This window comes from Leptonotus elevatus, chromosome 10 (assembly GCF_054856555.1).
Source record: "Leptonotus elevatus isolate MCC_2025b chromosome 10, RoL_Lele_1.0, whole genome shotgun sequence".
In the NCBI taxonomy this organism is placed as follows: Eukaryota; Metazoa; Chordata; class Actinopteri; order Syngnathiformes; family Syngnathidae; genus Leptonotus; species Leptonotus elevatus.
Window position 1 is genome coordinate 6,137,665 of NC_141248.1, and position 27,242 is coordinate 6,164,906.

General features: G+C 40.4%; 1 protein-coding gene across 2 annotated transcripts in view; it reads right to left on the reverse strand.

Moving 5' to 3' along the window:
* Positions 1-26,606, reverse strand: part of fgd5a (FYVE, RhoGEF and PH domain containing 5a) — a 42,599-nt gene extending 15,993 nt beyond the window's left edge. For both annotated transcript variants that reach the window (XM_086087743.1, XM_086087742.1), the window contains exons 1-8: positions 26,343-26,606; positions 22,131-24,774; positions 13,043-13,157; positions 12,457-12,515; positions 9,471-9,501; positions 5,783-5,934; positions 5,558-5,714; positions 775-865 (exon numbers count right to left, since the gene is read on the reverse strand). In XM_086087743.1, coding sequence (XP_085943869.1) covers positions 775-865; positions 5,558-5,714; positions 5,783-5,934; positions 9,471-9,501; positions 12,457-12,515; positions 13,043-13,157; positions 22,131-24,774; positions 26,343-26,352 — 3,259 coding nt within the window. In that variant the 5' untranslated portion in view covers positions 26,353-26,606. The remainder of the gene's footprint in view (positions 1-774; positions 866-5,557; positions 5,715-5,782; positions 5,935-9,470; positions 9,502-12,456; positions 12,516-13,042; positions 13,158-22,130; positions 24,775-26,342) is intronic.
* Positions 26,607-27,242: the final 636 nt, after the last annotated feature.

Below are 27,242 nucleotides of genomic sequence, written 5' to 3' on the forward strand. Positions count from 1 at the left end.
TTGTATACAGTGCATCTCCTTGAAACTTGTGTCCAACGTGCCTCGGTTATAAACTTTAAGCTTGCTGCTACACTCACAGAATATTTCAAGCCTAACTTAAAATTTAAGCATTTTTTACATGACAAATTCCCATTTACTTTTTTATTGTTTTTTAAATAATACATATTTATTTGTCTAATAAAGCCTATTTATTTGAAATGCATAATCCTCAGGTTTATGTATTTAATATTAATATAATAATAATATAAAAATAATATATAATAATTATAATAATAATAATAAAATAATATATAATAATAATAATAAAATAATATATATAGCATAATTACCCCAAATTAATAATAATGAGAGTTTATTTAAATATAATATAATATAATATTTAAATATTAAGTATTTATTTATAGTATTTAAATATTTAAGAATATTGTTTGAAAAGAATAATAATCAGGTTACTTATACACGATATATATACTGCTATGTAAAAATCAAAATTTTATTTTTTATTTTTTATTTTTTAAATTTGTATGTTTTGGCGATGAAACTGAATGCAGACATCCCAAAAATGTAAGAATAAAAAAATAATTATTATTCTTTAATTATACTAAATACATAAATAAATAGACTATTAGACTAATGAATATGCATAATTTAAGTTTTATTTGGTAGGTTTGTGTTAAAATGATCTAAAAAAAAAAAAGTAAATGGTAATTTGTCATGTAAAAAAATACACAAATTCTAAGTTAGGCTGTGAGTGTAATATGTTGCGTACATTACCTGTAAGAAGCATGCGATATTGCAGTACTCTCACTATGACCTGCAGCAGCTGGTGTTTCAATGGGACTTCGGCATCTTCTGGACTTTTCCTCTGCAAGATACATTTTTTAAAAAGACCCCCAAAAATCATTAGCATGTTATTTATTGCCGTTGTTGATTCATACCCCTAACAAAAAACATGTAGTAATAGTGAACGCCAGGATAATATGCCTGTAACGTGTTGTAAACTTACCAAGCTTATATGCAACATTTTTAACATGAACATTATGCAAATCAACTTGCGATTGTGATTGGTTAGTTAAGATCCAATCATGAACCAGAAGTGTTGACATCATCCAAATTATGCGTTTTATTGGTTTAGACACGCGAATAGGTCATGTCCACTGCAGCCATCTGTTGGTCTGAAGGGGTTAATTTTGTGACAAATGCCTGTTGTCAAAAAAGGTAAACACAACAAAGATTAAAGCGGCCTATAAGTTTTATAAATTTGTATAAAAAATAAAATAAAATAAAATACCCCCCCCCCCTACAAAAGCATGAAGATTAACCTTTCCAGTGTAACACAACGCAAGGTCAGAAGTGACTGAGGCAATTGCCTTGGCCAAGGTGACCTTCTCGTCTTTCCGGGAGACAAAAAACCTGGGGGGGGGGGGGGGGGGATATCCCATTCTTTTTCCTCTGATGAGTCATTTGCAGGAGAAAGGGTGCAGAAAAAGCACACAATCGAGGGAGTATTGGAAAATCAATCAGTCTAATTGTCTCTGACAGGTATTTACACCCTGAAGGGTAGAAACACATGCACATGCACACACATAAGCATGATTATTTTGTGCAAAAAAAAAAAAGTCTCATTTTCTATCTTTGCTTTTCTCTCTCCTTGTTTCCCGACCACCACATTGGGAGTACAAAAATTCCGCTTGGGAATCAGAAAACAGAATAGTTAACCCACTTTCCACGAAGCATCTGCTCTCCTCAAGTGTTGCATGTAAATTGTCATCCAATTGACACTTCTTCAGAGGGAGTGATCCGCTGATGCGTGCCAGAGATGATAATTAGCGTTTGGCTTGTTTGGACAAGCGAGCCGGAGAAGAAGAAGAGCGATGCTTCACGCTGCGATGCAGACACGCAGACACCCGCGCAAACAAGCACACCTTTCAGCCTCTTTCACGGCCAGCTGATTTGCTGTCTGCACACACAAAACTGATCTAATTGGGGAGTTGTAAAGGAGTCTGCGCCTCTAATTACTTTCTATCCGCCTCATTGCCCAGCTACATTGACTGGCAAGGGATTCACTCCACCTGCTGCAATGCTCTCTTTTGCCACCTTGACCTTCGTGCACATGTCAAAACAGACGGGCTTTGCACAAACTTGGTGAACTCCCTCGCGTTGTCATCTAAAAATAGATTCATAAAAGCAGCTTCACGAAATCCATTACAATTGCGGCGGGCCCGTGGCGGCCAATGTTTATAGATGGTGTGGCAAACAAGGAGCAAGCTGTCGAGGGGAGGCTTTAATCCTGTAAGGGCTAACTCTGATCTGATCAGGGTCTCGGGCTACTTCATCATTGTCACCACATCCACAGTGAAATTGCCAGCACTTCTATTCCTGGGCTTTGCCTTACAACAAAGAACAACATCAATGTTGAGAGTTTGCTAAGTAGATCAAAAGTGGTGCAATAATGAACACTTTTAAGTGTCACAAACGGATGAAAATGACAATATTCAGTAAATTGATAATTGAATGTCTGTGGTAGGTCTAGTGAATCCAGTGACCCATACAATCCTCCTTGCGCTCCCTCGGTGCTCCTTCACCCTCATTACGGAAGGGTCACACTCTGCACGCTAGTCCCAAGCCGATGCTCTGACACAACACAGCATCCATCACTTTCTTCCACAAAACAAAATGGCCACAGCATGCAGGAGGACGCACAAAAATCCAACGGCTAACATACAGTGAGGGAAAGTGCAATATGCAGTTAGTGTTTCGTCCGTTCCGGTAGTGGTCCGCCCATTTTTAAATGTAATTTCAGTTTTAGTTCAGTTTTAATCCCGATTGTTAGTTTTTAACATAATCAACCTCATCCTGTTTTTATTTAGTCCATTTTTAGTCAACTCTAAATCTAGCATTTTAGTCTTTATGAAAACAATTTTATTCGTCTAGTTTTAGTCAACAAAAACTGTCAACGTTTTAATGTAGTTTTAATCAAGATAATCATTTAACCCCCGTATTTCTTGGGGTCAGTAGATTATGTTAAAATTCATCTCTCATCTTTTTGATGAAAACAACTTGACACACAATTACAGTAGATCAATAAGTGGCTACTATGGCTCCTTGCTATGAGCTAGTAAATAAACCAGCGGTCGGATTAACATTATTGTTGGAACATTATAGCTGTTGGATTAATGTTACATCATAGCGATAATTTACTTTTTTTATTTAACCTTTCACTGTGAACCTACTGTCTGTCCCATGTGTTACTCGCTAGCTGCAGATTTGAAAGGGTGTGTGTCACATGACAGTGTCACAGTGACAGATGAGCAGAGACAAGATTTTACAAAATCATATCATTTTCGTCTCGTTTTTGTTCATGAACTGAAAATGTCCATACATTTTAGTCCAGTTTTTATTAAGTGAAGTGCATTTTCGTCTCGTCCTAGTTATTGTATATTAATGAGGATTTTAGTCTAGTCTAGTTTTAGTCCGGTGAAAAATGTGTGTTGACGAAATTATTTTTGTTTGACGAAATTAACACTATATATGCAGTGTGCATATGTGTTGGCAAGTGTGCTATGAAACATCCCTCCGGGTAAGCCCCCATTTCCCCCCACACATCATCTCTCACAGCGATAAAAATAAACCGCCCTTCGATAAGACAATATCTTTTCATGCGTTCACCTTTCTCTGAGGATCACTTCATTTACTGCAGGTGCCAATTAGTGTAACTCAATTTCATGAAGCAAAAATGAAAAGGCCCATTAGGCCCAACTTTTATGGAGGTTATCGAGAGACAAGTTCTCAGCTGACATAGACCAGGTGTTGAGGATCGTGAAGTGTTTATTTCATCCTTCTTTTTATGTAGATTAGATCGTCTAGCTAGTATCAATGAGGTACAAGTTTTGTTTTTTTTCTCTCCAGGAAGAGGCAGCTGCTGTTAGATATTCATGAGCGAAAACAGTTGGTGCTTTATCCACTTTCTTACCCAAACTAGACAAACTTAGAAGCACTTTGTCAACAAACATCCAGTAAATCAAAGTACGTGGAGGTAGTAATGTGAACAGCTGAATGCAGTTCGCTCACTCTAAACAGTGAATCTATTCTGCGGACCAGCACACAGCTGCATGGAAATGAGAATCTGATGCATGTGGTTATCTTTTCTCGCTATCTTAATATCCTGTCTTTTTTTATTAAATGCTGTCCACGTTTCCATTAACACCAGTATGCACATTTACTTTCAAATGTGCTGAAGAAGTGAATTAGGAAAATATATAAAATAAAATGGGCTATAAAATAGTGACAAGCTGATTACTCCTTTTACCTAAACCTTTATTGTGCGAGTCTTTAAGAATGAAGAGATAGATAAGGGGAAAAAAAATGGTATTGCTGACTAGATATAGAAACTGTGAGCTAGACAGAGGAAATGTCAGTCCCATAGAGAGAAGAGAAAGAAATTTAAGGTCAAGTCTGTCGGATGAATGCAAAGGAAGATAGCAGACAGACGGATCACAGCAAGGTGTCTTTTACAAATATGTAAATTACGAATGAGCTTTAAGAAAACCAGTAAAGTGTTTAGAGCATCTGCCTCACAATTCTGTGGTTGGGGTCTGAGACCATGACTCTAAACAGGATTTGTGGTTTAAAATGGATGACGTACAGCATTTTAAACTAGAATAAGTGGAATTTCTGCAGAAATTGCATGGGAATGCTGAAAGCTGAATGCTAATAGCTGTATGCTAAATTCAATGCTTTTGAAGTAAATAATGCAAGATAAATTATGTGAAAATTACAAAGTATTAATTGTAGTTGAAAGATAAATGAATAAAAAGAAAACTGTTGAAGTTGAAAGTTATATGGAAATGTGTTATCTGAAAGTACCCTCCATTGATTTAGATGGAAAAGTAGAACTATGACAGTCAGTTGGTTAGCATATAATCACTTAACATAATTTGCAATGTACAGTCAGAGGTGGGATTTGAACCCGCAAATTCCTGTTTTTTTTGCACAATGCAGTGTCAGAGAACTGGTAATGATGATCCGTTGTATGTATGGAAGTGGGCGTGGAAAGTTCAATGTCAGTCCCATTGAAAATGAATAGAGAACAATTGATATTTAAGGTTAAATTGTGCAAACACTTTAAGTCATGTGGAATTAGACGATAAATACCCCGGAAGATGTGAATTTTTTAAGCAAGTTGAAATTTGAACGGTGTAAATTGGAAGCATTATGTGGGAGTTGTTTCTCGGCAAAAAAGCGAGGAGAATAAAAATCACAATAACAATAAAAAGTGCATTACATAGCGCAGGGGTGCTCAAGTTCGGTCCTCGAGAGCCCCTATGCAGCCTGTTTTCCATGTTTCCCTCCTGCAGCACAGCTGAATCTAATGATCAGCTAATCAGCCAGCTTTGCAGAATACCTGATAATGATCCTGATCATAAATCAGGTGTGTTAGTGGAGAGAAACATGGAAATCTGAACTTGAGCACCCCTGACAGACAAATAATCGTCTAACCAAAGAGCAACAGAATATGACTTCATGGTTTCATTTACAATTTTTTTTTAGATTTTACCTCAAATTTCTTGACAGTGCTGGCAAAGTCTGGATTGACCTTACAGCTCTCCTCCAGTAAAGACATGCTGCGATCATACTCAGAGATGAAGGTGTCAAACAACCTGAAGTCCTCACGATATGACAAGATCACATCCACCACTCTCTGGCCTTCCTCCCTAAACACGAAACAACATTAGAATCTCCTTCAAATATGGAGTATTAATGTGTTTATGGTGCTGCGTACCAGTGATCAATGCGCTCCTCCAGCTCAGCGAGAATGTTGCTGTGTAGAGTGAAGACCTGAGGAAGAACACCCAATATCTCCTCCAGCCTCTGATCGTCCAGAAGCGGACTCCCGTCCTCAGCCACGGCCTCGGCCACTGCTGGCCTGAAGTCCTTCACAAGACAAAAAGGAAGTTGATTAGAAAAACTTTACTTGAAAAGGCTGGAAGGATGGACAGAAGAAAGGGGGAGAGCCTGGGGAAAGAAGTGGAGCCACTTTTCAAATCATTAGCAAAAAAAGACGAAGTCTATTTGTCCCAAGATCTTCATTGACAGCAGCAGTGTTCAGGTTTTTCAACATTTTCATACTGCATTTACATTCAACTGTGCAGGGCTACACAGTAAATTCTGTAGAGTAAATTTGACTCTATTTGGAGTGGGACCAAATAGACTCCGTTTTAGAGTATAAGAAGTTACACTTGGAAGGGAATAAAATAAAGAATACAAAATAAATAAAAGTCACTCAAGGGTTGAGGAATGAACTCATGACCTTCAGCTTGGGAGAGAGCCGATATACTCCCTGAGCCATGCAGATCCTGCTGTGTCTTAGTATATCGCTCGTGTCAGCTGGCATCTTCCTAACTCCAAGACCAACAATTATGTTTTTGGTCTCCTCTTGGAGATAAGCAAATACTAGGAGAGGCATAGCTCAGGCGGTAGTGTGGCAGTCTCCCAAGCTGAAGGCCATGAGTTTGTTCCTCAACCCTTGAGTGACTTTTATTTATTCATTTATTTTCCCAATTCTTTATTTTACTCTCTTCCAAGTGTAAATATTAACCTACTCTAAAACTTTAAAAAATTTACGCTAAATGGTGTCAAATTTACTCCACAGAATTGACTGTCTATCTAATGCTATGGCCAGTGAATGCTAAAGAATAAGGATAGCGGAGGAAAGGAAAATGGGTCTTCCTAAACATCCTTCCTGCTGCCCTGCCTTCACTTTGGGCTCTGTCCAGGCATTCAGGAAAGGAGCAACTGTCTGCAGAAGACATACCACCAGGTGTTGTTGCATAATGGCCTCCGTGTCACAGTACTGTTTTGCATTGACAGTAGAATCTACCGTATGTTCAGTTTCTCAGTGGAAAAGAACATAATGTTCCCTGATGTGATGGCAATCCAAGTGAAGAAACAAGCATTGCTAACTCTTGCACGAAGAACTCTGACACGTTGGAGACCAATTGTAGCAAAGAGGCCCAAAATGAAAGGAATTATATCAGAAAAAGGGGCTGACACGCTAAGCGATTGACTTGTGGAGCCTATAAATTGTAGTTGTGAAAAGTCCAGACATAAACCAAATAAAGATGTTCAAGTTGGCTGTGAGATAATGTGCTGACACTTGGCACTACCAAGCCATGCATCTTGCACAATTGATCTCATTCACGTTAGCATTCATCACATCTGCCGGAGAGAAGATCGGCTACATACTCAAATACTGTCTCCTAGGTTACATAGACACACACGCACGCACACACTTTACTTTGTGCAGACTATCCCCATTTTCATCACGTAAGGCCGGTCAAGAAGCAACGTGAGCGGCTTCTTAAGCAGATAGTCATGCTTGGCTGCCATAACATTTGTCCAGAGGTCACAGGTTACAAATAAAAACAAAATAACAAGCCCATATGTTGAAGCTGTTGTGCGAAAAGTCCTTTAAAAGAGGAGCACGGCCTCCCTTCCTTTGCGGAGACAGGCCCTGGAAATTCTTTGTGCTCTTGTTATTCCTTATCAGACAATGGAACAATAGCTCATATAAGTCTCAAGCTCCCCCCCAAAAACAAGCATGTTGAGCCACTGTAGTGCTTCCAAGCTAAATAACTCCATTTTACACACTACACTTGTTGGTATCCAACCATTTTAACAGCACATTGATACAAACAAAAGTACTTAAAAGACTTAACAATGTTACAGACAAGTAATGCTGTAGGTTGGCTTTGATTTCCTCTTGCAAGTGTAGTAACGGGATAGACCGATTATCGGCCAGGCCGATTTTCGGAACCGATATTCAGCATTTTGACAAAAATATCGGCATCGGCCTGTGTGGAGAATCTTAAGGCTGATATTAGATTAATTTAAAAATTGTAACTTCTATTAACTATTTATCAAAAAACTTGGTCAAAAAACATATGATTAACCCCTTCAGACCTGTAGATGGTCCCAGTTTGCGTGACTAAACCAATAAAATGCACAATTTGGATGTCAACACTTCTGGTTCATGATTGGATCTCAACTAACCAATCACAATCGCAAGTTGATTTGCATGATGTTCATGTTAAAAATGTTGCATATAAACATGGTAACTTTACAACACGTTACAACCATATTATACTGGCGTAAAAACATGATATATATATATATATATATATATATATATATATATATATATATATATATAGGTTAAAAGGTACAGGCTAACTGATGACCTCAATGCCCAAACTGTCGGATCTTTACTAGCAGTCATTCATCGCAATTATTATACAATTTTGATGAAAATGTTTTCTTGTAGTAATCTCCTCTTTTGGTTATAATTGATTCACTGAAGTAATTGTTTACATGCCCACACTCACAGCTCGGTGCGTGTGCAATACAATTGCACTCTACATGACAACTTACTTCAGCTCACCTTGAAGTCCCTTGGCGAGCATTGTATAAAAAAATAAATAAATAAATAAAAATATTTGTAAAAATTGTAAAACTGTAAAAGAAGCTTTCATGATCGTTGGGTCACTAAAAGTTAATTGCTAGTTTCCACAGGGGATAGTCATAATCATTTATTTAATCGTTGAGATTTTGTCAATATTTGAGAATTGATTGTGCATCAAAATGCATGAAATGCACTCAATATATGGATACAAATGAATCAATTAGTTAATCAATCAGGGTTAGTAGGGTTGTAGTAGACCAGGTTATTCCCATTCACAATTTATCTACACCATCAAAACATGATCAAATTCCCGATGGCCACCACGCACCTGCTGACTGCAGAATATCATTAAAATGATCTTTTTAAAATCTATCCCTCTCTATTGAACTCCAGTCAGCAACAAAAATTTAACAAATATATAGTGAATGGTTTGCAACTACTGATCTGGTCATCAGGTAAGTTCATCTTATGTTTTTAATTGATTGTATCATCCTACAACAAACTCTTACCGGTAACATTTAATTTTTGGCAGTTCTCCATCATGGATAAATCATGCGAGCAATGTAGCTGCCTTGGCATGCCGCCATGCATCAATTTTAGTGAGCTGTGGGTGTTTCTTTGGGCAGAGATGTGAGGAGGGGAGTGAGCTAGTAGTTTGAAGTCTACATAATCCAACTTTAAGTGCCAGAAATGACACTTTTAGTACTCTAAGTATTACTATATACTATACATAGTCTATCAGGTAAGTAAAGCTACAAGTAGAATATCAGTAGGCGGCTGTAAACACGCTGCATCACTTTACAACTGACCACACCACAGCACAACATGTTAACTTTGTCAAGACCAGGAAGTAGCTCTCACTGCAACAACATTGATAAACTTCAGCAGAGCTTTACAGCAGGGGGAGGAGGAGACGCAGACAGAGGCTGGGGAGTACATTCACATGATAAAATGCTATCAGTGGGTTTTCAAGAAAGTGGAATAGGAGGACACATTTATTTATTTTTACCTCTTGAAGGTACTTGAGGGCACTGACATGTCTGAAAAAGATAGAAAAGGCAAAATGAAACAAGGAATAACAACTGATGTGAATGTTGAGAAATGTTACCATGTATGAAATAAAGAAATAATTTTAAAGCTAGTTAAGTGAATCATAATAATCAGCAACAGCAAATATGCTACCATACTGTTGTGAGCAGTATAAGGATAATGTGAGAAAAAATTGGGGCAATGTCATCACTGACACATCAATACTTCCGTTTGTGATTTTCTGCCTTACCCTTTTTTTTTCTGAAAAAAAGTCCAGCATTTCAGAATCACAATATTTTTCATCAAATTAAAAGTTTTGAATTGCTCACCTGTCCCAAATACATTCTTTTGTAAACTCTGTTATTGCCATCATCTAAACCAGGGATGTCAAACGTACGGCCCGTGGGCCGAATTAGGCCCGCAAAGGAGTTTCATCCGGCCCACGAGATGATCTTGTAAAGTTAAAAAAGTGAGTCATGTCGGCCAAAATCAAAACATAAAGCTTTAATTTCACAAACAATCATCAGATGAGCAATGTAACTTGTACATGGAATTGACCTGGATGTCCTTATTTTACACACAACCTAAAGTTACGGTTTGTTGAAAAAATAATAATAATAAAAACATAGACCTACATAAATCAAACGTGCTGAATAAGACAGACGTGCTACTGGTAACACAAACACATATGACATGGATTAACATCCCATAGCTTTATTAACTGTGCCACACAATGCATTCTGGGAATAATACATATGCAAAACATATGTTCCATGCGTTCCATTTACATTTGTGTGTTTTTTTAACCTTATATTAACAGTTGAACCCCGCTATTTAGGGCTCGCTTGCAAATAGCGGAAAACGGTGTATAACTGACGCCAATTGTTAAAGTTAAAGTTATAAACCATGATTTTACCGATCCAGCCCACTTGGTAATATGTTTTCCTCCATGTGGCCCTTGAGCTTATACACTCTTAAAACAGTTGGGTGGACTGATCCTCTACTTGGGTCAATTTGACCCAACTTTGAGTCAAGAAATTGGTCTTTTAGTGTAAAATAACTCATAAAATATAGGTCAGGTCCTTTACTTGGGTCAAAAAATTGGGTCATATCATATAAAACAACCCAGAAAGTTGGGTCAAATTGACCCATAAAGTGGGTCAATCTATTTTTGATCCATAATTGGGTTACTTTTGACTCAACTGTTTTTAGAGTGTATGAGTTTGACACCCCTGATCTAAACATTCATGCTCTTACATTTGTCATATTGTACGTGACTGGTAGAAGGATGGTGGACCCAACAGCGGGGAAGCAAGGAGCGAGGCAGGAATGGAGTGCAAGAAGAGGAACTTTAATAACACATAGTGGGAAAGATGAGAAGACAAACATGACTGGACGAGATGTGACTGAACGCCTTGACTGGACAGGATGTGAGTAGACTGGTTGCCATGACTGGACAGGATGTAAGAAGACTGGCAGAACGTGGGCCACTTGGCTGAACGAGGACAACTTGACTGTGACGAAGATGACTTGACTGTGACAAGGATGACTTGGTTAGCTGTGGCGATGATGGTGATTTGGCGGTGACGAAGACAACTTAGCAATGACGACGAAGACAACTTAGCGATGACGACAAAGACTGCTTGGCGGTGAGGACGAAGAAAACTTGGCTGATACAAAGACTACACGCATGAACTTCCACACGTAACGTAATAGGCAATTCGTCCTTGTTCAACCAAGTCGCCCACGTTCTGTCAATCTTCTTACATCCTGCCCACTCATGGCGACCAGTCCACTCTCATCCTGTCCAGTCACGGCGACCAGTCTACTCTCGTCCTGTCCTGTCATGACGACCAGTCTACTCTTGTCCTGTCCAGTAATGGCGACCAGTCCACTCTCATCCTGTCCAGTCATGGCGACCAGTCTACTCTCGCCCTGTCCAGTTATGGCGACCAGTCTACTTTTGTCCTGTCCAGTTATGGCGACTAGTCCACTTTTGTCTTGTCCAGTCATGGCGACCAGTCTACTCTCATCCTGCCCAGTCATGGCGACCAGTCTACTCCCGTCCTGTCCAGTCATGGCGACCAGTCCACTCCTGTCCTGTCCAGTCATGGCGACCAGTCTACTTACGTCCTGTCCAGTCAAGGCGTCCAATCCAGTCACATCCCGTCCAGTCATGTTCACCTTTCCCACTATGTGTTATGAATGTTCCTCTTCTTGCACTCCATTCCTGCCTCACTGCCTTGCGGGGGCATTTGGGTCCATTATCCTTCTACCAGTCACGTACAAAATTCCCTCTGCCTGTTCACTGTGCCTCCTTGCAATTGCGTCCACTTCTCAGACTCTACCACCAAACCCTAACAATATTAAATCCCACTACAACTGAACCATGTTTTTGAGTTCTGAAAATTGCCTCTTTTTTGGGAAGGGTTCTAATTCTTTGTCAAGTTGAAATTGACTACTGTGAATCCTCATGAAGACAAGTGGAGAATTAACAATAATGATTTGAAAAAATATTGGTCTGATCAGCATCAACTTGGTGTGCAGCTTTAAAAGTGTAGCGCAAAAATGTGAAGGTGAAGTAAGTAAGAGTATTACGACCCACTGAAAAGATCAGAAATAAAATATATAGAATAAAGCCATAGCATTTGCACTTATACAAAAATAATACAGGTTGGATAATGGTCACAATAGCACCAGATTGTTGATTGTTTTACATAAAAGTAATGACGCTTGTCTCTCAACATTCACACAATGAAACAAAGTTAATCTGTCTACAAGACCTATACATTATGCATGATGGCAAACCGCATTAGAGAATTAGTTTGGTAGAGAGCAAGGTGAGGAAGAGATTGTTGCTCTGCATGCAGCCTGATGGATTAGCTCACACGTGGGTGACATTAGAGCAGGCAAAACACCTTCACGATGCATATGCTTGGGTGTGACGACACCATGGCCATACTCACAGTCTTTCTGAATCGACAAGCTCCTTGGCGACATAGAACGCTCGGGATCGGCCATCAGTCTGGGTGAAAGCAGCGAGAGATAAATGACCACAGTTAATGTTCAAAAGGGCACTTATTGCTCTCAAGCATTAACAGCAGCAGCTATACGGAAACCAAGGGGAATGATAAATAAAAAAAAAAGAGTGTAGTTTTGCTGTCAGAATGAGACTGATTATTTCATTAAAGTGCAGCATAGACATGAGGGTCCTCTCAAAGATGGCACTTTTAAATACTGATGCATTATGTATGAGTGTGTGCACAGTGACAACAATGATTTAGAGGCTAATCAAAAGGCCTCAACACATCACATTCAAACCATTTAGGGGTTTACTGGCAAGGCTACTGTACTCTGTGTTGAGAGGGACACTTCCCAAACAATTTCACTTAGACTCAAACACATTTCAATTCAATATAATTATTCTTTAGTGGCCGTTTATGTCTCTAAGGCCATCTTCCACTGTTGTGTACTATAGCTAGCCTGGCTGCAACCGAGAGAGTTAAACGGGCAAATTAAACTGTGGTATAATTTGTATGTCCCATAACTCACTTGTCGATCGTAGCTTTGCTCAGCAGCTCCTTCTTCCTCTTCTGAGGTACGTCCATGGTCCTCCTCAGCTGACCCGGCAGAGACCGAGCTCAGCGGGAAAGGTTCTGTGTAGGCACTGCAAGACAAGGGAGAACCGAAGTGCAACATCAAATCATAGGGAATCCAGTAAGGAGTTGTTTTTGCTTGAGAGGGTTAAGTGGTTTCCTCCAAAATTCCAAAAACATCAACAACACGTCAGGTTTATTCAAGTGGAGAGAAACATGGAAAACATGTTTATAGGGGCTCTTGAGGACCGAACTTGAGCACCCCTGGTTTAGTGGTCATTGCACCTCCCCTCCTCCTCCACAATTTCTTGCGGCAAGGAGCCGTTTTGCTTATTGAAGAATTGATGGCTTGCGTGGCCATTCAGAGGAGTGCTCAAACGCAGAGCTTCAGCTGCAGGCTGCAGCCGGCTCCCCGGGGGCGCTGCAAGCACACGGGGCGAGGCGGGGTTTTACTGAACCAGGTGTTTTATTTCCACGTTAGAAAAATAACCAGCAAACCTAATATTTCATTAAAAAAATTATATCGCCATGGTGTCAAAGGTAAGATTTAATCATTATATGCCTATAGTCAACTGTGGAAGGGCTTAAAACACTGTGATATAATCACTTTAAGAGATTATAACACATGTTACTTTCATTAATAAACTAAATCATTTAACAGTTACTTCCGCAAAATTTATTTGAAATTTAATGTTTGTGGAGTTTTATCATGTCCTTGATATTTAAGAAGAATTGATGTTCCATAATTAATCAATATCGGATTCAAGTGAAGTGATTCGAATCCAATCTGATTTTCTTTTAAATTTAATCTTATTGAACTCTTGTGAATCAAAATTGAATGATTGAGGAAATTACAATCAATACCCAGCCCTACTAAAAATGACATTTGAAAGAGGTGGTGTTGAAAAAATAGGCACCACTAAATTGGTTTAGATACCAAAGAGCTTTTCTAGATATGCAAAGATAAAGTTAAAAAAAACTATTACTAAGCAATAATAATAGAAGCAATCATTGTTTCTTCCACTTTATGCTCTCTGTCAAGGTCAGATTTAGGAACGTTAATGTTTCTCAAATTTCTAACAGTTTTTTGATTTGCGTTCTGAATTTGGAGATTGGGATTTGGTCGCTATTCAATGCAAGGGTGGATCCAGTCTAACGGGATACAGGGCCGAGGCCACCCCAAATCTTGTAAATCCTTAATTAGTTGCCTTGTCACCTTTAACAAAAATGTAGCAATTTTCCAAAAATAACTAGAAATTATAAACATTAAACAAGATGTAATTATTTGCTTGTCTGATTTATTTCATTGTGTATAATAAATTAAATTTAAAGAATTTTAAAGCGGCCCTTCAATCTTTTCATTAGTCTGTTTGTGGCCCACGACTGCTGCTCCAAACCCTTAAGTGGGATTGTGAATGGTTGTTTGCCTATACATGCTCTGCCATTGGCTGGTGACAAGTCCAGGGTGTAAATCCACCTCTCACCTTAATTCAGCTGGGATAGGCTCCAGCACACCTGCGACCCTAGTGAGGATAAGTGGAATAGAAGATGGATAGTGCCTGAGCTGAGCCTTTTCATTTCTCATATGCAGCACAGTGCACATAATAATCCTCTTCCCATTTCACCCTTTTATCGATGACAAGGTTGTGTATGCCCAGTGATAATCCTCCAGTGCAGTGGAGAAAGGCTCGAGGGGGGTTACACTATAGGTCAATTTTCTTCTAATCCCTTTAATGCTTTCTGCGGTAATTCTTAAAATTCTCCTAACCATTAACACCCAATTAGTGTGTTTGACCATATTCCCCTAACAAGGATGATGATCTAAAAGCAGTAAGGAATAAGGGGGTTCACCACAACCAAATGATTACATGCTGGATAAGCATCCACAACATCATAAGGTACCCCTGCACCTGCCTCTACAAAAATGTTACGTACTTTTTAAATGTCAGGGCAGTATGAATTAACAGTATGTTTTATTATTGTGATTGCAGTGGTATAAAACTACACTGCATCATTCTGAGAGCTGTTTCTAATAATAACATAAACCACATGAGAGGGGATCTTCCAATGAAATTTATTACAATTTTGTGGCCTCATAATGAATAGAACCTGCTGTCTTTTAAAGCTCCACTGTGTATGTCACACAATATTGTGTACTCGAGTACATTTGAATCTATTATTCCAACACACAACGCACACTCCATTAGGTGGTCTATTATTCATGGTGGCCCTAAATGAAGGCAAAGCAATTTGGTCTCCAGGGTTATGTTGGCTTCTGATGGAATTAATTCAAATATATAATAGAACCTCTTTGCCAAGTTTCTGCATCTTCAGTCGTTAACAAAATTAACTGAGATAATGCTCATAGACTGGAGAAGGAAAACATGTAAACCAATACATATAATGTATATTACAATATAGAAATCATTTTAACATGATCATTAGGGAAACACACGCTCCCCGTGGGGACTCTCTCTTTCTGCTGGGGGACTTCAACGCTCACGTGGGTTATGACAGTGAGACCTGGAGGGGCGTGATTGGGAGGAACGGACCCCCCGATCAGAACCTGTGGTGTTCTGTTATTGGACTTCTGTGCTCGTCACGGATTGTCCATAACAAACACCATGTTCAAACATAAGGGTGTCCATATGTTTAAAACTGGCACCAGGACACCCTTGGCCGCAGTTTGATGATTGACTTTGTTGTCGTTTCATTGGATATGCGGCCGCATGTGTTAAACACTCGGATGAAGAGAGGGGCGGAGCTGTCAACTGATCACCACCTGGTGGTGTGTTGGCTCCCATGGCGGGGGAAGATGCCGGTCAGACCTGGTAAACCAAAATGTATTGTGAGGATTCGCTGGGAACGTCTGGCAGAATCCCATGTCAGAAAGAGTTTCAACGCCTTCCTCTGGCAGAACTTCTCCCTTGTCTTGGGGGAGGTGGGGGACATTGAATCCGAGTGGATCATGTTCCGCGCCTCCATTGTCGGGGCGGCCGATCGGAGCTGTGGCCGTAAGGTGGTCGGTGCCTGTCGTGGCGGCAATCCTCGAACCCGCTGGTGGACACTAGCGATAAGGGATGCCGTCAAGCTGAAGAAGGAGTCCTATCGGGCCTTTTTGGCCTGTGGGACCCCGGAGGCAGCTGACAGGTACCAGCTGGCCAAGCGGAACGCAGTTTCAGCGGTCACTGAGGCAAAAACTCGGACATGGGAGGAGTTCGGTGAGGCCATGGAAAACAACTTCCGAACGGCTACGAGGAAATTCTGGTCCACCATCCGGTGTCTCAGGAGAGGACAGTAATGCACCATTTACACTGTGTATAGTGGAGATGGGGTGCTGCTGACCTCGAGTCGGGACGTTGTGAATCGGTGGGGAGAATACTTCGAAGATCTCCTCAATTCCAATAACAAGTCTTTCTTTGAGGAAGCAGAGTCTGGGGACTTTGAGGTGGGCTCTCCTATTTCTGGGTTCAAAGTCACTGAGGTGGTTGGAAAGCTCCTCGGTGACAGGGCCCCGGGGATGGATGAGATCCGCCCGGAGTTCCTATAGGCTCTGGATGTTGTGTGGCTGTTGTGGTTGACACCTTTCTACAACATCGCTTGGACATCGGGGACAGTGCCCCTGGATTGGCAGACCGGGGTGGTGGTCCCCCCTTTTTAAGAAGGGAGACCTGAGAGTGTGTTCCAACTATAGAGGGATCACACTCCTCAGCCTCTCTGGTAAGGTCTATTCAGGGGTGCTGGAGAGGAGGGTCGTCGGGAAGTTGAATCTCGGATTCAGGAGGAGCAGTGTGGTTTTCATCCCGGCCGTGGAACAGTGGACCAGCTCTACACCCTCGGCAGGGTCCTCGAGGGACAATGGGAGTTCACCCAACCGGTTTACATGTGTTTTGTGGATTTGGAGAAGGCGTTTGACCGCGTCCCTTGGGGAGTCCTGTGGCTGGTGCTTCAGGAGTACGGGGTACCGAGCCCCCTGATACGGGCTGTTCGGTCACTGTACGACCGGTGTCAGAGTTTGGTCAGCATTGCCGGCAGTAAGTCGGATTTGTTCCCAGTGAGGGTTGTACTCCGCCAAGGCTGCCCTTTGTCACCGATTCTGTTCATAGCTTTTATGGACAGAATTTCTAGGCGCAGCCAAAGCGCCTCAGTATAGCATCTCTGCTTTTTGCAGATGATGTGGTGTTGTTGGCTTCATCAAGCTGTGATCTCCAACTCTCACTGGAGTGGTTTGCAGCCGAGTGTGAAGCGGTTGGGATGAAGATCAGCACCTCCAAATCCGAGACCATGGTCCTCAGTCGGAAAAGGGTGGCGTGCTCGCTCCGGGTCGTATCTTGGAGTCTTGTTCGCGAGTGAGGGTAGGTTGGAGCGGGAGATCGAAAGGCAGATCTGTGCAGTGTCTGCAGTGATGCGGGCTCTGAATCGGTTTGTGGTGGTGAAGGAGCCTGACCCCGGATAAGCGGTAGTAAATGGATGGATGGAATATATTATTTATACCACAACAAAGTACATTTGCTGAAATTTAGAGTGCAAAATGCTTTTCTAAAAATAGAACCTATATTTAAATTAGTTCATTTGATGATGCCTGCATTATGTAATTTAGTTGAATTAAAAAATATATTAAGTGCAATCACAAAGGCTTTTTCCACTTCTAATGGCACTATTACAGAAAATAGGTACAAGAGAATAGTTTTTTTCCGCCACAATAAACAACAAAAGGAATACTGATGGGGGAATTGTGAGAATTGAAGGCTTTAGTTTTAAATTGCTTGCTGCTTTTTGTAACGGTTATGTGTTGCCTGTGGCGCTTGTGCTTCTAATGTGATATCGCATGATGTTCTAATAATACAGGTCCGACTTTTCTCAGACTACCTGCAACATGGCAGGTAAAAGGTTGTAAAAACTGCACCTAATGTGGCAAAGATCAAGAGGTCTCAATTGTGTGTGTCTGAACAAGAATTCCTGAAAACCTAACACTAAAAAAGCAGACCAAGCATTTTTGTGAAGACCACACCTCAGAGTCTACAAACCTTCATGCCAGCACGCCATGGCCACATTCTTCCTCTACACTTTCATGCTATCTCCAGTCATGTCTCCCTCTCCCTGTCTCCTGCCACAGTCTGACCCTTGTCCTGCATTTCCTGTAAACAGCGTCCAGGCTGGACATTTTCTCCCCGGGGATGACCTGGCAATGACCTAAGAATGCCTGGCACGGAGTCTGCCTGGTGAGCCAGAGACACACCCTGTCCACCACCTCACCACAGAGCCACCACCCAGTACAACAATACACATAAGGGAACTCCTTCATCCCATAACATAGCACAGACAGCCATGACGGCCCTAGCAGGAATCTGCACAGAAAAAAAGATTTGTGCTACGCAGATAATTCCATTACAAAATTAACTGTGCATAACAGTATAACGGCGCAACTACACATTTGCTTTGTTAAGTGGAAATGACTAAAAGTGGCATCTGGGGTCAACGAATGGTCGCAAAGTTGCTTACAATCGCATATCCTGCACTTTCTTTGCCAAAATGTTGTTTACTGCTCATTTGTTGCCACACTGCTAATTGGCTAAATAAGAGAGCGTTCTCAGCAAGGGTGCCATGTTTGACAAAGCACATGCACACTCGACACACACTCTTGCAGAAAAATACCTTGGCTCGCATCATTAGTGAGTTTAGTAAATCATACTAGCTTGTAAATGAACATGATTATTTCATTAACCTGATAAAGTCACAGCAATGTTACCATACAACATGGAGATTTGTTGCTCAACAGCTTTGAAACTACACTTGAAATACTTCACCGCCTTTGCAAGTTTGCTTTGTCTACAATGCTGTGAGACCATTTGGTAATTCTCACCACAGATTTTTTTTTCTTTCTCTGTGTCACATTGACCACACTGGCTGTGTTCCCAATCAATCACTGCCATTGTAAGATGGCCAGCCTGGAAGCATGCTTATGTTGAAATTAAAGTTTAGAGTACAATATACCCACAAAGGGTTGTGCGTTCAAAAATAGATGGTATGCAGTTGCATTCAAATAAGCATTAACCAGCCCCTCTAGACACACTAAGGAGTGGCTCTGGCAACACAAGGCTCTCCAGGGGAAATGTGATGAAGTGGAGGCGACACGACCGATTGGCTCGTTGCATTATAGTGAGTGCGATGAGCTCTCCAACTCACAATGAGCCGCATCGATAACATCACTGAGAGAAAAACAGTACACAGTGAATCTATGTGAAAAACAAAAACGCAACAAATGATGATATTTATCAGTTTAAAGTACATTTGAATAAATGGTGTTGTGTATTCATTTTGGCAGAAGTAACCACAATGTTGATGCCTGTAACAATACACTGAGAAGGGATTGGCATAAAGAGTTATTAAATCAGTCACATTCTTTGGATAAGTTTTGCTATTTTATATCGAGTTGAGTTTGGATTGATGCCATTTTGCAATCAACGCTTAATTGAGTGCACTGGGTGCCACCAGCTGTGGCCTATATATATCCGCACATCCACTACTAAAGCACACCTCTCTCAGGCAGTATTATTACTTTGCTCTGTACGATGAAGGAAATTAATGAATATAAATTTAAAGTTAATTTCAAAATAAATTCTCCTATCTCTTGATTGTAGCCATGCACACAGACAGTGATGAACAGAATGACTTGATGTAATTATCATTCCTGCAACAGCATCTTTGCAGTTCTTCAACCATCTTTTTATGTCTATATATTGAACTTATATTTCCCAACAAGAACTATTAAGCTGTAGATACTTTCCTTTGGTTAAGTAGTTCAATTGTGTGTGGGTTCTTGAATTTAATAAATATATGATGACAAACACACTCCAATGTATTTGGTAACGTGTATATATATAAGTGAATCACATGGACTCACACTGAGCAACAAATGCACCGTAAATATCTAAATCTAAATATTTCAATTTGTGCCTAAATGAAATACAATTACCAAATGAATGGGTTATTAATCTTCCCCATTGTCAAAGAAGGATATTTCTTTCCACTGCACATTTCTTGCCACAGTCTCAAATCGATATAAAGAGCAGTCAAGATAACATTCATTGCTGAATAAAAAAAACTTGAAAGAGAAAGGGTGTTCAGGACATAAAAATCAGGATGGAGGTTATCCACTCCAAGATTGTCTTGAAGTCTTTTGGAGAGTGGACAGTAATGGACCGTGTTTTTGACCACACACAGGTCATCAAGCACTACTACTTAATTAGGAATGGGAAAGATTGTGGCCTCTTAGCAACTGAAGCTGCTGGTCAGGCTGAGGTAATTTGGCACTGCCTGACCACGGTGATTCCTCACTCCCTCACACACTGCAGTAAAGCACGCGGTCCCCCGAGGGTCCAATGAAGGAGAGAGAGGCACCCGTGAGAGTGCTACTTTAATAAAAGCACTTCTAAACTTAACCATAACTGTCAGGTACAGGAGAGCAATTACAGTGCAACTGCTTTCTCCCTTTTCTCTTGTTTTAGCTGCCTCTTCATTTACTCCACTATTCTTTTGTTTTCTCACGCCTCGGACTCCATCTAATTGTACATGTACCGCTCTTATTTCTTATTTAAAATATGCTCTTCTACTGCTAATACCCTTCCCCCATTTCCCTCCCACTTACTTTTAATTGCTTTGATTGCAGCTAATAATGACTATGTAATGTGAATCATCTCTGCTCAGTGAGCTATTGCTTTTATATGTTCTATCGTTTCAAATCTTCACAGGAGGCAGATGCACTCAAACTGACCTCTAAATCTATGAAACATTAGAAAGCTTCCTCACGAGGGCTATCCTAAGGACCATCAGGGTGGTAATCTCTCATTTAACAGATTTTTACAAGCGGTAGGTCTCACTCAGCCTCATGTAAGAATCTCTGAGACTTTGTAGGACATTATTACACCGTTAAAGAGTCAAGACTGCAATTAGAGTGATTCTTACAAGACTACAAACATTGCAGGTGAGCGCAAACTTGAAAATGTTGTATAGCGTTCGGTCGTATTGTTTGCACTATAATAATTTGTAATGCCTTACAAAAATAGACACATTAACATTACAATACATTAACACTTGCATTCAGTTTTTATGCCAATAAAAAACACTTTGTGTAATCCAGAGCATGCAATGTCAATTTTTTTGTTTCCCAAATTAAATAGTCTCGGGGGGATGGACAGGGGTCTAAGGATTATCTATAGTCAATCTGTTTATTACTGTCTGCATCATAAATGGATATAACAGAAATGCTTAAAATCCACTCATTTACCAAAAACTAAACTCTGATTAAAATACATTGAGGCACCGTGTTTTTTTTTCATAATCAACCTTCAACGTTCCACTCTTGTTTTAATGTAAAACATGGAACAATACCTATGAATTATTACAAACAGGCTACTTTAACCGCACATGAACCAGTTCTCGCAAATAAAAATTAAAAGCCTATTAGCTCATTCACTGCCATAAATTCCTTTGAACTATTTCTATTAGTTAAAAAAAAAATCCACTTTTGTTAACAAGAGTATGAAATCCTAGAATTTTTTTATTGTACATTTAGAACAGAAAATTTGTGATTAATCATGAGTTAACTAGTGAAGTCATGCGATTAATTACGATTACAAATTTTAATCGCCTGACGCCCCTCATTTTTAATCTTTTTTTTTAATCACGTCAGGCGATTACAATTTTTAATTGTAATTAATCGCGTGACCTCACTAGTTAACTCCCAAATTTTATATCTGTTCTAAATGAACAATTCAAAAAATCTAGGTTTTCATACTCTTGTTAAAAAAAAGTGTAAAAATGTTAAACTAATAGAAATAGTTCAAATTAATTTTTGACATCTATAACTGTCAATGGCAGTGAGGACAGTGGTTGACATTTTCAGACCTCTACAGAGAGAAATGAGACATGAAATGAAATGAAATTGGGGCTGATATTGATTGATTGATCGTGCACCTCTAAAAGGTAGAATATTTGTTTGTGAAAATACTTTTTAAAAAAAAGTTTGTAAAGATGTACTGTACCTTTCGGCGTCTGCTTTTGAGGGTTTGTTGTCTATCCCAGCGAAACTGTTCATGTCCACGTATCCATCATTCTCATTGCAAGGCGCTGTCATGCGATTCGGATCCTCAAAAAACTCTGTTACAGTGTGTGATCTGGTGGGCCTGCCTGGAATTTGGATGTTCTCATAGTCTGAACTCATAGCAGGAATGTTTTCATAGTCAGAAGTGTCTGCACTGGGGAAGGAGATTGAGCGCGGTTTGGTTAAAGGCAGCGGCATGGCAGAGCGATGCGACCGTTCCTCAAAAGACTCAACTCTGGAAACGCCTCTGCCATAAGCTTTAAGGTCACCTTTCCTCCTCTGATGATCTTTGTAGAAGGCAAACGTTGATGTAAGGTCTGAGGGAGGCTGCTGGGGGTTTACAATAGGAGGCTGGAGTTGAGGGGAGCTGGCGGTGCTTCTATGGTCAAGATCAATGACTCTTGCAGGGCCGTGATGACTAGACTCAGAAGAAGACCGAGAGGAACGGACGGAACCATCATTGAAACCTTTTGAGTCTGTCTTCCTTTTGAACTTCAGAGCCAGAAAGCGTTTAAAGGAGATTTTCTTCTTCTTGAGTTTGTCATCTGGATCATGCTGGATCAAAAGGGAAGGGGAGCTCTTGGTTACTGGTCTCTTGGTGATGTATGCCAGTTCAAAGGGTGGAGGAATGTCCACTACAGAAGTTGGTGTAGAAACACCGCTGGATGATTTGTGACTATGTTGGGAGAAACTTCCAGAAGAAGTCATGACACAAGGAAGCGAAAGAGTGTCATCTTTCCTCTTGATCTTGAGCTCGTCGAGTAGAGATTGTTCAGCCAAGGACAATTCCGGACTCCCCGCTGATCGAGAGTACAAAAGGAATTGGCGGGATTTTGTAGATGGGATTAGGCAGTTATCCCCTGCAGGTGTTTGGGACTTGCTGATTGGATCACTGTTCTGGTCCAAGGACACTGTGCAGTAGTCATGCGTTTGGTACTCAGTGCCTGTCTCTTCTGGCACAGTCTCTGGGACGTAACCTGGAACTTTCCCAGAATAAGAGCGAGAACGTGTCACAATAGTCTTTCTCTCTAGATTCAAAAAGTTCTCGCCCTCAGAGTCAAAGCCAGCCTCCTCATAAATATGCTCTTCGGTCTCTGAGTCAGAGTCCTCATAGAAAGGCACAATATGGCAGTCCAGTTCCTCGATGTCTTCTTCAAACGCCTCAGTGGTGTGGGCAAAAACCACCCTGTTGGTGAGCTCCGGGGTGCGGCCCAGGTCCAAGTCTTTTGGCACAGTGATATTGCATAACCTGAGCCGAGGCTGGCAGCTTCTTCTTTGACTGAGGAAAGCCTGTTCTCGTTGAGCTGTTCTCTCTTTTATACTTTTTCCTTTAACTTGTTTCTTTTCTGGCTCTTCCTCTTCATCCTCATCACCAATTTCCACATAATCTTCTGACGAGACACATTCCAACTGCTCAAAGTCATCAGCTTTTGGACAGGAAGAATCCTCAATGTCTGCATACTCATCTGCTGACTCAGTGTCATTTGCTTTGTCTTTTTGCTGATTCCAGTGTTCAGCTCCCTCCTCAACCTCAGCCTGATCTATGAGGGCTTGCTTATCTTCGAGTTGGTCCACGTCATCTGATGACACATAGAAAGGCTCCGGGTGTGAAGCCACTGAAGTTTGCTCAACATTTAATTGATTTTCATCAGTATCATCCTCCCCCCATTCGGGGTCAGCAGTGCAAGTTTTATTTGATGGGACAGATTCAATGACGGAATACGGGCCAAACACATCTTCATTGCTGGATGTGAAACGGAAGCAGCCAGAGACATCTTTGGTGGCCCGTTCTGGTTGCCATACTTCAGCATCAGCACTTTCACCTGGGTCACAAGACTCACATGTATCACTGGTGTCATCTGTGGGGCCAATCACATCATAGGGATACTCTTCGGTTACAGTCGAGAGTGTGCGGAATCCAAACACAAATCTTCCCATCTCAATCTCATTGTTATGTGGGGGCAAGTTAAATGTAACGCAGTTTGTCTCACCCAGACTCAGTGAATGCATTTGATTAAGCTGTTGTTCTACTAGATGTTCATCTAAGTGTTTGTCAGTCTTTCCACTCAACTCTTGATTGCTGCTTTCCTCGTTCTCATTTTCATTTGCAGGAGACAAAGGAGGAGAAGCAGCTTTGTTTTGGCCACTATAAGATTGAGTTGAGTCATTGTCAGGATTCGCATCGTCGGGGGTGTCTGCAGTCAAACCATCATCTTCTATAAGTGTGCCTTCAGAGCCCATGCTTTCAATGTCATCATCCTTATTCTTATTAAATATTTCCACATTATCTGTTTTGCCCTCAATGTCTCCTCTTACACCATTGACCTCTTCCTCCGTCTCACTTTTGCCCTCATTGTCTTGGTTTTTATCAGCCTTATTAAAACCTGTGTCCCCATGAGAATGGAGCAGGTCTCCATTAGTGAGGCTCTGAGGACAGCATTGCTCTCCCTGTGGTACAAACACATAGAAGCCTTTGGGTTTGGGGGCAACAGGGGGACAAGGCCTTTGCATTCGTTTGGAGTGCACTTTGATGGTCAAATGACTTCGGACCTTTGGTCGAGGAACTTGCAGCGGATTTTGGAAATCTGTAAAGAGAGTAAATAAAAATCATGTCAAATAAAATCCTACATAAAAAAAAGAGTACTTCTTTGACTTAAAGTAGATAAACACAGATAAACACACAAAGAGCCCTGTTTCTCTATAGAATGTGAAGGGGAAGCCATGTCCTGTCTAGTAGTCAGTGACATGCAGAATGCTGCAGGGGACATTATCAGCAGGAAAAACAACAGAACCAAAGCGTACTTTGAGGAGAAACAATAACATCTCCCTGTCTGGGAAATGATACATGCCTGTTACAGGTTCACACTAAACAGTAGCTTGTCTGATACCGCACTCCAGAAAAAAAGGGGGAAAATTTTAATTGGCTAAGGTTAGTCATGCAATATTCCTCTTCAAAAATACACACAGTTGAGCGTTAGCTGAGATGATCACTGCTCATGAAGTTTAGAATTATCATGAAACACACCCGTTCTTAACAAAGTGTGCACACCCCTTGTCGCTTCCTGTTATTGAGCACCTGCCCTGACGCACATCCTATTAGACACTGTGTCTCGACGTGTCCATCACTTTTCGTGAAATACTGAATATCTTATGTGAGACCAATTTTTTATTTATTGAAAAACAGTTTAGTTTCGTCTGTGCTTTTCTTGAAGGAGTCCACACAGGATATCCACAGGAAGGACATTAGCAGACCTCCAGTCACCATGAATGTCTAAGAGTACACATTTTCACAACACAAATGGACTTCCTTCTCGTCATTCTTCCACTGAAAGTACATAAACACACTCACATAGGTACACACGCACACACGCACAATGCTGCTGAAAAGGCTCTTTGAGTATGTCAAAGAACAATAAAACAAAAGAAAAACAAGGGTTCCAGGCTGACAAAGCACCCAACTGCAAACAACAGGATATGAATTATGCAACAAGAATTCAAGTCAAGCAAATGTTTGAAAATCAAAAAAGGTGACAGACAGTAAGTAGGACCTTGGCAATTCCAAAAACAGGATATGATTGAAGACAATGTCCACATAGTGAAATCCGACCTGAACAATCATAACAACACTACCGTATTTAAGCATGGGCACATGCAAGCGCACAATGACCATGCAACAAAAAGGAAGGCTATTACTTGTGAAGGCATTTAAATATATTCCAAGTTAACTTGCAGTTTACCTTATGTGCATGTTTTTTTCTCAGTAAACACAGTAAAAGTTCTGCAGATACTGAAAATGCTTTTAAAAAAAATTGTGTGTGACCCTATCATGAAATATTTATGTAATAAATTGAAATGATAAGTTCTAATGTTCAGTACATTTACCCTCTAAAGCAATCAGACAATAATTGCTTAAACTGTAAGCAATGATTGGAGAGGTCAAATTTAACTTTAAGTCTTTAAGTTAAATTTGAGCTCTCTTGGTATACTTCAGGTGAAAAAACGTATATCCGGTCATTCACCAATTAATCAATGATTTTAAATTAAACCACAGTCCCACAAACATAAGCACGTGATCTACTTTACTACACCCCAAAAACACGTTATTTGACTGTGACAGCGAAACGAACTATTAATAAAAATGTTAGCAACTAACCTGTGTTCATCGTGGGACATCATCATCCACGGGAACCGAGAGTTACGCTCATTTTTCGACACAATGACTGCATCCCCCGCAAAGTTAATCCACAGACATACGGAAAGACGTTGGTGGGGAAGTCAGGTGTCAAAAGCAGAGTTGCAGCTCATATCGTCTCGTTTTTGCCGGTCGATTAGCACCAGATGATGATGCGACTCCGCACTTAGAGGAGCAGATGTGCGTTGAGCCGGTGTGCAGTGTGCGCCTCCTCTTCTGCTGATGCTCCACTCAAGTGAGCTCCTGTGTGCAAACGGGAGGTGCTCTTGAGGCTTCCTGACTGAGGCAGGACTATGGAGCGCAAACCCATTTTGGATGTCTTCAACACGTTATCGCGTTACTATTTTTACGACTATACATGTATGAACGGCTACGAACTAAAAAGTATTTTTGTTTTTAACTCTGGTGACAAATTACAACTATCGTGGCAAAGAGCTACACAATCAAATCATGCTAACAAAAAAATAAAAAATTTAATAATAATAATAATAATAATAATAAACAAACAACAACAACAAAACAATGCACGCTAACGCTGGTCCTGAGTTCCCCACTGTAGTCCAGTTGTTGGCTCGCGGCTAAATGGCTAACTCTGTGCTTATACTGGCCACAATTGTGCCTGAGAATTGATCAATCACAATTTGACGAAATTGTGTTTTTCAATAAAAAAAAATATGGGTTCAAATGCCGATATTTAATTAAACAAATGTTCTACTTACATTTGTTTAATTAAATATTTAACTAAACAAATGTTCTACTTACATTTGTCTAATTAAATATTGGCATTTGTGGTATTGTTAATGTTAAATATGTTTTAGCTTTTAAAAAAATGAATTCATAATCATGAATATAAATATTACA